Raw genomic sequence first — 14,663 nt, forward strand, 5'->3', positions numbered from 1 at the left:
TTCGAAGTAACGCGATTTTGGTTCTGACCGAATTGAGATTGCAGTTTTGAGACACTCTGTAGAATGAGCTCATATTATTGGAGTTGTGGAATGAGTTATGAAGTATGATTCCAATGAGGGCGATAAAACTTTATTTTCTATGAGCACATCGACTGGAATGAAGCAGGGGAATAAAACTTGAACCGCTTGTACAGTTAGCCGGTCACGTTCATCCCAAATCCCCCTCTTCGCGGAGGACATTAATTATGAGAATTTCGTTAATTCATATCTCTCGACAAAGGTCGCAGTTATCATGCAAATTCTATACGAAATAAACGAAACGTCGATTTCACTATTTTGCGAAGACACGCTTTTATACGATGCCAACCGTCTCCGGCGCTATTAATACACGTAATCCGACCACGAATTTGAATAAATAAAGCTTCATTCACCTCGTAAAACATATTCTGTATATTTTTACGGTTGGGGAGGCCCTGCGTTCGGATTGGTCACAGCCAAAACATTCCGTCTACTCCGTTTCGTGACACGCTTCAATACTCCAGAAATATCTTATTCCATAATCAATTTATAAAACAAACCCAATGGAATTGAACCAAAAATTGGGAATTGCTTCATCATCGCGATCAGCAAAAAACCATATATTTTTTCACAAAGACAATTCAGGCCATTCAGCTCAATACCAACAACATTTTAATGCTCGTCGTTCACTGTACTCTCGATTAATCACTCTGGAAACCACGAAACATGAAGATTCTCGTAGAAAATTGTAAAATCAAGTAGCCTGGGAGGTTTGAAATAGTTTATAAAGAACGAAAAACAAGATTGATATTAGTAGTTCGAGATAAATAGCGCTCAATTATGCGCCGCCTTGAACAAATATTTATATTCATCGTTTACTAGTTATTTGCTAACCAAAGCGAATCAATGTACCAGCATTTGCGCAGTCAACATGAGAAAATTCAAGTGTCAATGAGCCTTGGAACTCGCGTTTAAATACGAAGGGAATAAACGTTCGTGTATATGCGAGTTAGTGAGAGAAATATAATCGTCGAGAGAGAGAGAGAGAGAGAGAGATGAAACGAGAGGGAAAGATAAGGAGAGAAAGTTAGAAGGACTCAAAGAGGGAGAGGAAGAGAAGGAGAAAGTGAGAAAGAGATAGAAATAGAAGGGAAGAGGTAAGGAGAGAGAAAGAGAGAAAGCTATAGCATGAGATGCTGGAGAGGAAGAGAGCACCATGCGTGTTTTCAGATGCTGGTTTTGTGATGGCGTGGCGATGCAACGAGGAACGAGAAGAGACGACGAACGAATACGACGGGACGATGATGTTTATGGCTGATGATGCGACCAGTCGGGCGTTTGGTGTACTCGTCGTTACTTCTTCTTCATCTCTTTTACTCTCGCTAGCGTGCTCGTGCGATTCAAACTTTCGTCGTTCCTCACTTCACTCCCCGGAGAGTGACATCAACGTTTGAATTACCGAATACACTTGAAATTTTGTTTTTTCCTCAGTATAATACGCTGAAATATATGTTCCTCGATTTTCCTGGGTGATCGTCTCAGTGAATTTGGTGTTTCTTTGTGCTTCGCGTCATCAAACAACATCAAAGTGGCAGTTATTTAAATTTATTTACGTTTCTTTGCGGCTGATTCGATCGAAGATCGAGGTTTGAATCTTCAATTTCATCTTTTCTCCAAATGTGTTCGCTCCTTTCATTATTTCATTCGCTGGAAAGAAATTCCCCCATCTTTTTTCACTCCCACGACTACGAATGTCTCCGCCTCTGTGAATTGCGTAGAAAGGATAAAAAAAAGAACGTGCGATTCAATAAAAGAAAAGAACTGTTTAGACATTTCGAAAAATAAAAATATTTCGCAGGAGGTACGTCAAGTGACGACAAATTAACAGTTTTTTTGTTATACTCAACGCTCACTCGGCAAGTGTTTAGCATTTTAATGACCATGCCGGAAGTGCGCTCGGGTATTTTGCGGAATGTGGCACACAGCGAAAGGAAAACGACAGGGAAAAAGTTCTTCGGTCGTAATAAAAAAAAGCGTTAAATCCATTTGACGATTTCGTCGTGAGGTTCCACAGACTTGCCTCTTCTCTTTTCATTCTCTTTCGTTTCATTCTCTCGTTCAGCATCTCCCAAAATGAGAGACTATTGAAAGGAATTGAAAAGAGTGTGGAACGAATACGACGCATCAATCGCATTTATTCGTCGATGCATTGCGATTACATTTCGGTCAGTTAATGAAATAATTACACGCTTTTTTCGATGCTCCACGAGCCATCAAACCCGGATAATTCGCATATATATGTGCATGCATTTATCCGAATCCTTGTGTGTGAAAGACCTGATTCCTGCAGAGGCGTAATGAACGGAAATTTGCTAGCGGGCTCGCGTTAATCTTTTAGCACGGATAAATTTCTTCATCGAAGCGCAAAGCCCTCATATTTACGAACGATGTGTTTGCGCGTATTGCGTGGGTAGGAAGCATGATGGAAATGAATGCTGTTTGAATACTTCATGAGGTTTTTGCAGCGCAGTCCCGACCCGAATTCTGCCCTAATAATCAGCAGCGACAATGTAACGTCACAAACGGTCCAACGAAATTTGCAATGAAAATAACGACAATAACGATGGGATATACCGTTATAATGGGGATAGCGATCCAGAGAGAAACTTCCATTTTTTTTATCGATATAGATCGAGCCTTGGACGATAACAAAACCGGAAACCATCATCTCAAATCCGCATGAATTTAGCCTGAAAGATTTAAGGAAATACCATCGGTAAATATTGCACTGTGAAGAGTGATCTCCCATCGAACCTTTTGCAGCTTTACGTTCGAGCACTAACTCGACCCTCCACTATCTTCGTATCCCTTTCCTTTTAAGGGCTCGAAATTCCGCGGTATTTTCGTCCGAATAGTAAGAAAGACCGATACAATCGTTTAGAAAATCGAAAGAAGTTTAGCACACAAATTCGTCTACACATACAACGCAGAAAATCGAGGTGGTTTTTACCTCCTTTGACATTTTTTTCGAAACCCAAATCGGATGATAAAAATTGTCGATTCCATCTTCCTTCTCCGCTCGTGATAGCATTGCCAAAGATCTCAGCAGCACTTTTAGTACGTGATATGAATAAAAAAGAATATGAGACAGCGGTTTTCTCCTTATCTCGAAAAGATTTTCCCTTTTGACGTGTCGAGAAAACATTCAGCGTAGTCTCTAATTGAACGAGGAAATATCAGACCTCATGACAATCGCTTGGTTCTCGTGTCTTTTTTTGTCATTGTACACGTGCTGACCCCTTCAACGTATCTCTCAAACTTTATTCCTTCAACTCCCACGTCTCGTCAATTATTTTATAATTCATTAAAGTATCATGAGGTATAGTTTATCGGTACTCACTGAAACACCACCATTCATTCTATTTTTAGACTTCTGCTTACTTCGGAATGAAATTATAGCAATTATGCAGCTCATGTTAAAAAATAAAAATTCCATCGATTTTCGAGAAAATAATCAAACTGCATAATTACCAAATCTATTAAAATTTCAGAATTTATAAATCAGAATATTTATTGATAAACGTAGTTTCCCGACACAAAATGTTAATAAACGTAGTTTGATTTTCGATTTTTATAAATGATCTCGAGAAAAAAGTCACCCTCTTTGTTGCTCACATTGCTGGAACAGTGTTGAAAATACAATAAAACAACTGTGCCAAAGGAATTTCGTTTATTGGACTCGATTGGAAACGACTTACGAAATCGTCGGTTCGAACGCTCCTCTCGACACGCCGCATGCTGATGATGTAACGCGCGACTGATCCTGCGGGCTGATTGAACCCAGCCGGAGACCCGATTCAATGCATTTAAGCTCATATTTTCTGCAATTGCTGATATTAATGTATAGTCGTCTGGATCAGTGGAAAAGATAAAGTTTCTTTCTGTCACTCTCGTGCTTTCTCGTGCTTTCTAGATCTCAAGTGATCCTAATCTTAATATAGCGAGAGGTGTCAAATGAGCTAACGATGAGAAATAAATCATGAGACGCGTGAGAAAAGGGTTCACGACATTTTCAGAACTGGAGATCACAACGATGCACGTCGATCGATATTTTTCCAACTGTTACGAAAAAAAAAACGAAATAATTCGGACCTTTTTGCCACTTATTGCCCAGCAGTTTTCTGCTTATTTTATCATCGCAGCCATTGCCTGAATCTCTCCCAGAACGCTCATGAAAAAATATATCTGAAACTTATAATCCTCCGAGTGACATTCACGCCATTTTTTTTAACATATTTTTTCAGTTCAAACGTCTTTTTGACCAACTAATTTGAAGCCCCGTGGTCGTTGATCTCTGCGTTACTAATTATGAGATAATGACGTCATTGGTCCAGAGGGAGTACGGCGGCGCACAGAGAAAGAGGGAGTCAACCGGAAGCAATGCCTCCAGCTACTTGCTCGTGAGTAACACACAAGATAAGAATTAAGAAAAAAGACCACTTATTATCTCTACACACAGTCTGTGACTCCTATGGATCTTGCCAGGCGATAACTCAATGCACATTTTAACTAATCGGCTCTTGGGACTCGCTTTGGATCAATTGAAAATAGAATGTTGCGTTCAAATCGGAGTATTATCGCTCTTGAAATTCGATTGAAACTCCCTATCGAAAATTTCTCTTTTCTTTTTATATTTTGATCAATCAATCGTCGCTTTTTCATGAATTTCATAAATATAATCATCATCGCAAGACCGTCAATATTTTTGATGTTTTTGTATACGTCGAATCGAATCTCTCTCAAAAAGTAAAAGTTGAACTCAATTTAGAATTCACCACGAATTTGATTCGAGCAGCTAAGCTACGTTCACTTTCAATTTATCTTGCATTATCCGGTTGTTTTTTCCTAAACAGATTGAAGCGCAGTAAAATATCGTTTTTCCATGTCGCCTCGGTCACGCAGTAAAAAATAGAAATTAGCAAGGTACAATCTTCTTTAACAGCGATATGAAATATCAGTGAAATAGCTTCCGGTCACGTCGCTTCTATTTCGCCGAACGAATATCCTCGGACATGCGTTATCCCTTTGTCATTTTGTACCGCTACTTATATTCACGTTTGTATATACGCGCATATAGATATATTCTTTCCGGTTTATGGAACAACTGCGTAAAACTCAAAATGCTAAGCAGGATACGTATATAGGGTAACAGAAAACATGAGCACGTACGGAGTGTCTCAAAAGTGACGTTTCAGCAGTTTTGAGATAAATTAAGAGGCATGCTAAAAGTTGGATATCCATTTTTTTTCGAGTAACTATAAATAATGAATTTCTCATTGACATTAATCGAAAAAAGTGAATGAGCAGGACATTCCCCTCGAGAATTTCGTTATCCGAATCCCCCACCCTGAAACTTGGCCACGATTTTGGGTAAAAATTGGGTTTGTTCGTGTAGTAATTATTCGTACCGCCAGAGAACAAAATGAAATAAAAAGAGACTTTCATCGTATTGTCACCAAAGGAGTCGTTTATTGCGTTTGTTGTCATAATTGGAGGCAATCGTTCTTTTCGACACTTTAATTATTGATTGATGTGTGAAACTCGGTGTTTCTCTCGGTGTCTAATAAAAGAGAAACGAACACGTTCGGCCTCTCCATTTCTCGAAAGGTCTACCGGCCCCTCGGGCTGTTTTTCGCCGCTTTATTTTATTTATTGTACATTCATTTTTCCTCCTATTTTTTAGCCAACTCCTCCGGTGCTGGCCCCGAGGGTCTCATGACGTTATGAGTTTTTTGGGGAGTTGGAAAACGAGGGGTTGGTGACCGAACCGTTAGGCTTACATGTGCATGAATATAGCGCGAACTACCGACCCGTTCAGAGTCTCCGCTGCTCCCCAGTCCGTACAAATACGACACTCTGGTCATCCACGAAACTCGTGACTCACCAACGACTCTGCTACTTTTCTTATGCATGTGGTCTCGTGTATATCAAATATATATGTGAAAGTATACATGTGAAAAACACAACTGTGTGTTGCTGCGGTTAGAGGAATCAGGAGACTGGCAAGAGTGGGAATTTAAATTGTTTCATTGTCAAGAGAGAGAAAGAGAGACCAGCGATAAAAAACGTTGCTCTCGTTCGAGCAGGCACTTCCCATTCATCCCTCGTGAAACTCGAGCCAAAAGACAATTTGACTAATAAATCGATTATTTCATTTTATTCATTAATCATTTTAGTTATTTCACTCATTATTTCAACGACAGCACTGACGTTATTAATCGTGAACTGTTATCGTTTGCATCGAGTCACGATCATCCATCGCTTTAGAATCGGGAGTCCGGTTGGAAATAGTGAAAATTTGAGTGACTGTTCGATGAATCGATCAGGAAATCGAGAGATCGGGTGTGATTTATCCATTTTTGCAATTGAGGGTCCGAATGAAGAAAATACCAGAAGCTTGCGTTAGATTGCCGACTGATTCGATCGCCATTGGAGCAGTGAACAATCATGCAGAGGGTTTAAAAACATTGGGCGCAAAATGAGGAATTGATTAGATTAGATTAGATTAGATGTATTTATACTTTAGACGAGGTCATGAAGCAAGAAAAGAAATTTAACAAAATATAACAATTTAAAAACAAAAAGTATAACAAAAGTAATAACTAAAAATAATATAAAAAGTAATAGTAATTTGTGAGTACCGCAGAAATTTCCTGTAAAACAGTAGCGATGGTAATGAAATGATTCCTGCGAACAATACTCGAACATACTGTCGAACGAAAAAATTCGGCTTAAGCTTCGTCCGAGTCGAACAAGAACTGAAAAAGCCTGGCTTTAAAAACAGCAGGAATTGACAATATCCTTGTGATCATTTTAATCTCCGTTTAATCAATTAACAAGCAAACACAGTTCCGGCACATGTGGTACATAGAACACGTGCACATTCATACGTTCTTGACGCATGAGTATTCTGACATAAACATTCACGGGAGGCTACTTCCGTGTACAAACTCATAGGCAGAGCGTGCAAAGAACATCAATCCGTATCCAATTAATCGAACGCGTCTGTTGCTACCGCATTGACAAGTGCTTATAGGCATTTGTATATAGCTATACGTGGGCTAAGTACGTCACGCCTTCGTATCCTGTACCCTGCACTCTCAAATCATTAAATAACCATTAGATCCGGTCCGGCGTGTGTGCAGACTAATGCGACGCCTGTGCATTGCCACCAATCCCTCTCGACTATCTGATGTGCTCGATTAATCGTCCTTCTCTTCCAGCTCGATTGTACACGCATCAGGACCCTCTCACCGATGCTCCGTGTGATCGATCGCGACACTCCGACTACTGCCTCTCTCTCTCTCTCTTGAGATCTCTTTAGTCGTGAAATCTCCCTTTCAGTCACCGCTGGACCGCAAACTTGGCGAGGAAACTCCCGTGCAAATTGCCATCCACGATAGCTTAAGCCTCGTAGCCATTTGCATACCGGTAACCGATCGCCACATCGCTGTACCTCTGTATATACACATCGATGTGTAAAAGCGAAGCCACCGGTGAATCCACTTGTTCAGCCGCCGCACTTTGCCTCATCGACAGATCAAGATGGGCGTATCTCCGATCAATTTACCCCGCCAGTCTTCTCCGGAACTTGCTTACTGTTAGCCATCTGAATCTACTCGTATACATTATACAGAGCTCCTGCATGGTCCCAACGAAACTGACGGACTTTCAAAGACCAGCGATATTCTGCGCGTTACCCACACGCCAAATGACGAGGACACGCCCTTTTAATTACTCGATGTATATTCGCACGTTTCTGTGTCTCCGTGCATGATGTCTGCGTGCTTTTTCATGTATAGGCGCTCAAGTTAACAAGTAAATAAACCCTCTCGTCGATTAAGCTCTAATCGGAAACATTTAAACTCTTTTTCGAAAGTTACTGAATCCGTTGATCCTATCGATGCAACACGTGGACCAAATTATTTCGGATTGGTGATGATTCTATTGTGGACAGAAAAGTAATACCCTTTCGACATCAACGCTCGACTGACTCCTCGAGTGCACCGAATCGTACCGTCACATTGTGTTGTCCTTAGTTTTAGGCAATGCGCCTTGAACTATAAAAATCCACAATTATTTCACGTTTGATCGAGTATTCGTCGAGTCGATTATACTTGTGTACGATATGACCGACGAGTGCTCGATGGGTAAAGAGGATAATGGCGACTATTGTTACCCAAACGACGAAGGGCTAGTTCGAGGACTGACATACGCGCTAATCGATTTTGGTGACTGGAGATCACGCCATTGAGAGTGCGAAGAGCGGATCGCGAGTTCGACAGTTGAGACGGCACTTCGAAATAAGACTTCGACAAGATTTGTCGATTCAACCCCGCTGGGATCTCCAGTCGAAACTGCTTGTATAGCGAGCAATAATTGCTGACTTGGGTCAAAACTGATTTTGTGATTCGACATTCTTCCCGTATGTTGGATGAAGGTTAAACATTTGTGAATTGTGGTCGATTAGTCGTTTATAAGTTTGTTCTTCGTGGTGTAGTTTCGTACGGGGTGGTCGAACCACTGTCTCGCGGAACATATTGTCAGCCCTCGAGGAGTTCGTCACATCTTAATGTGTAATACATAATTAGGATTACAGCGAGGAATTATCATCGTGAAATCTGTATTGGAACGAATTGTCCAACTCTCTTACCGTCAATCAAAAGTAAGTCAAATATAATTCAATCCTTATAAATTACTCAGGGCTCTAAATCTTTCCTGCCGTCTTTTGTGCATCTTTGTCAGCCTTGAAAATCCTTTCTCGGTCCTCAACGTGACCCGCCTGAGAAAAGTCTCTAAAGTAAAAAAAAAAATCGAAAAAAATTCGCTACCTGGCACCCAAAGTAATTGCAATTAAATAAAGCAGTGGAGCCCTAGGAGTCGAACGGACCGCGGCCGCGCCGGGTGAAGAAGAAAATTCTGTCTCACTATGCAATTGACAAACAAACATTTCTTGAACCTCCATCCTCTCGGTCATTAATATTCATACTCCTTTCTGGAAAATCAAACCCATGCGTATTTCCTTTGTGAAGGGAGCTCGACTAGCGGAGGAAAGATGCAAAATTGTGTTGAATTTTTCATCACGCTTCCCCTAAACTCATGTCGTTGCCTGAAGTTAAAAGTTTCTACTGTTTTTCCAATCACTTTCTCGAATCGATTCATTGCAAGTGATGAATGTTCTTCTGATTTGTATATGAATGAGAAACTTTGACTTTTTCCTTAATTTTGATAAGAAATAGTATTTCGAGCTCACAGAATGAATGAAAGATGCCGAGGGAACGTAATTACCTGCGGAACAAAACGGCTAAAAAGTTCCAGCTTTTATGAATACTTTTCTGCGATATGAAATCAAAATTAATTACTGGAAGGAACTTTGAGTCCCTTGTAAAAAAATTGTTAATAAATCTTTAAAATCCAATCGTATGCGATAGAATGATTTCAATCAATTTCCAAAAGTCATAACGAGAATGCAAATTCACACATTTTCCGTTTACAAAGCTCTCGGAGGCTTCGAACCGAGAAATATCGAAACTCAGAGTACGACTAGCTGGTTTAGTTACCAGTCGAAGTTAGCGCTCCAAGTTTTCATCACTAGGGGAGTGTTTGCGTGCTCCAAAGGAGAACTTTTGGGCTGAAAATCGAACTTCTGAATATCCGTTGGGACTGTGCTATCCGCTGAGAATAGGTGGTGACGAGGATATACCGGAAGTTTCGAAGGATCTTCATTCTGACCTGACGCCATCCAATCGCATCCCTTGATATCCCCCCCACACATCCCTCTAAAACCACCAGATTTCCATAACTTTGCATCCGAGACTTCAAGCCCGTTGATTTGAGAAGATCTCGTGCAAACATGCATCCACAAAAACGAAGGAGAGAATATGTGCTCATTCTTGTCATTCAAAAAATGGGATTCCACTCCTTTTTTTCGGTCCTTATGCCTTGGATGCTCTTCCATGCACCTCTAAAAGTTTTCCTGCGCTACCGTAACTGCTGTTTCTTATCGCTGCCGGTGTCCGGCGGCAACGATAGGAAACAGCGATCTCAAAAACAATTCGACCTTGACTAACAAAACTATTCATCAAATCAGAATTAGGGCAGTATTACGATGCTCGTGGCTCCAAGTTTTGACCATACAGTCTTTATATTTGGCCCGAACTAAGACTTTTTTTCAAGAGTATAAAAATTGGAATGGGGTCTTAAGGCTATGAAACCGGAGATTGAAAGTTGAAGTATTATTATATTTATGGTAATCTCTTATCAGTAGCTATTCTTAAAGTCAGCGCACTGTGAGTCGAATGCAACATTACGTTCGCCGCGTACATCAACGAGCACAAAATTCACTCGATTCATGAGTTTTTCTCAGCAACACCGCCAGGATATAAGATAACATCAAATTCCCTTGCAATCTCCCGATCGCCGTCAGAGTTATTGACCATATGCAAAACGGAGCACTGCGGTAAATTTTCACGGTGGGATCATCACCATCAGGTTACACATCAGAGAAGCCAAGTAGACCATGGGTATCGGCTGTAACAGCAAAATCGGTCAGAGCTATGAAAGAGCGACACCATATCATTTAACAATAAGCATCACTCGGAAACGGGTACTGAAAACGCTAATACGTCCTAATGTTCAGTTCTTGAGAAGTCTCGGACTTCATGTTGTCGGTGGTGGTGCCGAAAGAAAGTATTAACTGGCATTGTCTTTTGTTGCTGAAATGGAAAAGGCTATGAGCGTTCATTGGCTTGTCGTATTCGACGAGTCCGTAACACATCATGAGATTTATGCGTATCAACCTTAGACTTCGTCGGGTTTCGCTCATCAAACCCAAACGAATCCAAAGGAGATCAAGCGAAACTGAACAAACCAAAACAAACCGAAACGGATCAAATCGAACCTGCATAAAATAAACGAACCTAATAACCCGAACGAATTCAAACAAAAGTTTTGTTTGGGTTTTTTCATTATAAAACTAACACTTGATAACTTTGTAACTTTTTGCTAGAAAAAACGTTTAGTTTTGTTACAAAACTTAACGAACCCGAAAAAACCTAAAAGAACCCAAACATAACCGAACAAACCTGAAGAAAACCGGATGAACTCAAATAAATCCAAACAAACCCAGACAAACCAAAAAAAAACAAACGAATCCAAAGAAAACTAAACAATACCAAGCGAGGCAGCATTACGATATCTGTGGCCCCGAGTTTTGACCTTGCAGTCTTTATATTTCTGTTGCTACAATGCTAACTGTTACACCATGATCAGTAACCCTTGATATAATAAAAATTTAGCAAACGCAAAGTAAAAAGAAAATGTAGTAAACAAAAAGATAAGCCTCTTATAAAATTAATATTATATTAGGGAGCGAATACACAAAAAAATTATCGGAGCAAGGAAAAAAAAGCTGGCTCAAAAACTCGCAAGTAAAGTCACTATACACTATAACTATAGGCACATCTAGTTCGTCATACTGAGCAACTGAGTCACGCATCAAGGTTGCTCCCAAGCCCGTGCCACATGATCCATAGGACCATCTTTATCGCAATGAAGGCGACAAATATCGCAAACTGATCCACGCATCGAAAATAAGAAGAAAAATACATTATGGGGACTTCTCGAAAAAGACATAAACCTTTTCATGATCATTAACAACAACAGCCATGGCCAGATAGTCAAGAAGTCGACCTAAAAACTCTAAATCCACCCCTCAAAACGCAGATACGGCGTCATTTTGATTTCGCAAACCAATCGGAAGAAAAGAAGTAGATGGGGGAAAGCACTATAAAAACGGGGCACAATTACCCTTGGGCGTTGTCTTACGTCAAAATCTCCGAAACCGTTACTACGTCCGATTATTTCGCGATTAATTAAAAGAAAAAGACTTAGTCAGAATTCTCATCAGCTCCCGTTAAAATCCGGACTTAGAAAAATTTCAAGAAGTAATCGAGAGCCAATATCTCAATCTTATACTTAAATCAAAGCGGACTTTCAAGAATAGTTGCAATAAAATAAATATAATTATTAATATTGTAATCTAACTCGGAACGAGCACTTGTAACCGCTCGAAACCTACGATGACGTTTTGCACTCGGACTATTGTAAAGAAACAAAAGAGGGAACAGCCAGAACCATCCAATAAAATAGTAACAGCAATTAACCAAGAGAGAAAAATCCCGTGAGTACTGATTTATTTGAATATATACATTATGACGATTTTTTTTATTCTTGACTAAAAATAATGAGTAAATAAAAGAGCTGACAACTTCGGCCACGCACCAATTCTGCAAAGATTTCAGTAGGGCCTAGTTAAAAGAAAAGAATATTTAATTTATTCGCTGATTTTGTTATTTCATGTAATTTGGGAGCTTCGATTTCGAATTGGCAGAGTATCAGCTCGACCCAGAGCTACTCTCTACTGTGTCAACTGTGCCGCGCAACTCACTATTGTTTAACTCTCTGTACCCTGTGCTAAGTGCCCAACCGTGTCAACAGCACCTAGCTGTATCTGGACTATTGTCGATAGTCCAGATACAAAGATGTCAGTAAAATTGGAAACAAGTCCTGGTGATACAGTCGCAGCATCTCAGCAGTTGTTAGCCATCAGCGATTCGAATTGTATTAAAACAAGAACTCACTCGTATAAGAAAAATGTTACAACAAAGTTTGCTGATGCTGCGATACACTCGTTGAGTTGTTTCATTTCTTCCTCTTTTCCATCGTCATCTTCGTCATTCGATAATCGGGCTCGGCGTTCTTTGTTTCTTGTGCGATTGTTTGTGGTCGTTTTATTGTTACTAGAGATATCATACACAAGTTTTTGTTTCGATGGTTCTGATGAAGATGGCTTTCTTGGATTTTCCGACTGTTTAGTTGCACCTTCAAAGCCTCTGTAGTACATGTTCACAACTTTTGATCGGTCAGGAGGATTTGGAATTTTATCCATTGCTTTCCTGTGCTCAGCGAGTATCGCAGCATCAGTAAACTTTGTTGTAACATTTTTCTTACAATTAGACGAGTGAGTTCTTGTTTCAATACAATTCAAATCGTTAATGGCTAACAACTGCGGAGACGCTGCGACTGTATCACCAGGACTTGTTTCCAATTGTACAACTGTACAACAAAGTTTGCTGATGCTGCGATATCTGGACTATCGTCGATAGTTCAGATACAAAGCTCCAGATACAGCTAGGTGCTGTTGATACGGTTGGGCACTTTGCACAGGGTACAGTTGCTACGCTTGGAGAGTTAAACAATAGCGAGTTGCGCAGCACAGTTGACACAGTAGAGAGTAGCTCTGGGTTGAGCTGACACCCTGCCTTTCGAGCGGGGCTCATGCATTTGGCCGTTTCCCGTGTGAGATGAAACGGAGGAAAGATTCAGAGAGAGAGGGGAACATTCACAACGTCGACGTACTTCGAGCAGGGCTCGTACGCATCAACATACTGACACTACACCAAAACACACACAATTACAGGGTGATCACTGCGGAATGCTCCCGAAAGTTCCAGAAACTCGAAATTTCCAACGATCGAGAACTGATCAACATCGATACTGTTCAGAGGAGTCCCGTTTAGAGGAGCGTCAGACCTTGGAGAGTTGAAGATTTTTATTTATAATTCAAAAAGTAATTTCGAATATTTATCCTTCCCGTCGTCGTTCATCGTAATCATCGTTATTCTCTGGCTAGGGGTTATTGTTAACATCGGAAAATAAATATAATTAGTCCCGCGATAAGTCGGGGCCCCGTCTAACGCTCATTAGAGAAAAATTGATGCGACACACCTGTCACTGGACAGTTGAAAATGGGGGAAAGGAGGGACGGTAACGTGCTGTGTAACGAGAATCAATCTCGTCAGATTTTCGTGGAGTATCGAGCGGACTGGACGTGTGATCTCGGGAATTAGTCACACACGCCGTAAGTCCAACCTTTCGTTGTTCGTTTCGGTCGATGGACTCTTTGAATAATATTTCCCGTGAATTAACGTTTATTAATTCATTTCATGATATTTTGAAATTTCGCTCGGTCTAGTCATTTTTGAGTCTCGAGAAAACATCGAGAAAACGTGTCACGGCGGCGGTTTTGCCCCCCAGAAGACTGGCTTTTGATTTCCTTGTTGCCCGCGTTCCGTGCGTTCAGGGTACAAAAGTAAAGTCAGATAAATTTTCAGTTGCGTGGCTGATACGAAAATCTCAAATTTGGCTTAGTTATTCCAAATTCGTTAATGTTGGTCCTAACGATTCGTAGGAAAGAGTTGGAAACAAGTGTGGAAGTGTGAGTGAGAAAGAATGAGTGAATCGGGATTGCGAACGCCTGTGACGGATAATAGCTCGGCTGAGTAACCGAATATCGGGGGCTCAGTAATTTTATTCATCCCGTAATTATTTGTCATCGAATTTTCCATCTTAGATAATTGTCTGTGAAAGAAGAAAACGAGCTCGGTTTAAATTATAGAGTGTGTAGGCTCCCAATCGAATGTATGTGCGTGTGAGTTCGCGACTTCTCTCGTCTCTCAATATCTCGCAATCCTCCCGGTAGAATTCTCATCGAGATTTAATTATTGTAATTTGGAAAAGTGATT

At 40.5% G+C, this 14,663-nt stretch overlaps 1 protein-coding gene across 2 annotated transcripts in view; it reads left to right on the forward strand.

Annotated features, from left to right (window-relative positions):
- The window catches only part of spri (sprint), a 163,902-nt gene that overhangs the window by 37,702 nt on the left and 111,537 nt on the right, over positions 1–14,663 (forward strand). For both annotated transcript variants that reach the window (XM_043428631.1, XM_043428632.1), the window contains exon 2: positions 4,323–4,478. In XM_043428631.1, coding sequence (XP_043284566.1) covers positions 4,395–4,478 — 84 coding nt within the window. In that variant the 5' untranslated portion in view covers positions 4,323–4,394. The remainder of the gene's footprint in view (positions 1–4,322; positions 4,479–14,663) is intronic.

This window comes from Venturia canescens, chromosome 9 (assembly GCF_019457755.1).
Source record: "Venturia canescens isolate UGA chromosome 9, ASM1945775v1, whole genome shotgun sequence".
NCBI lineage: Eukaryota > Metazoa > Arthropoda > Insecta > Hymenoptera > Ichneumonidae > Venturia > Venturia canescens.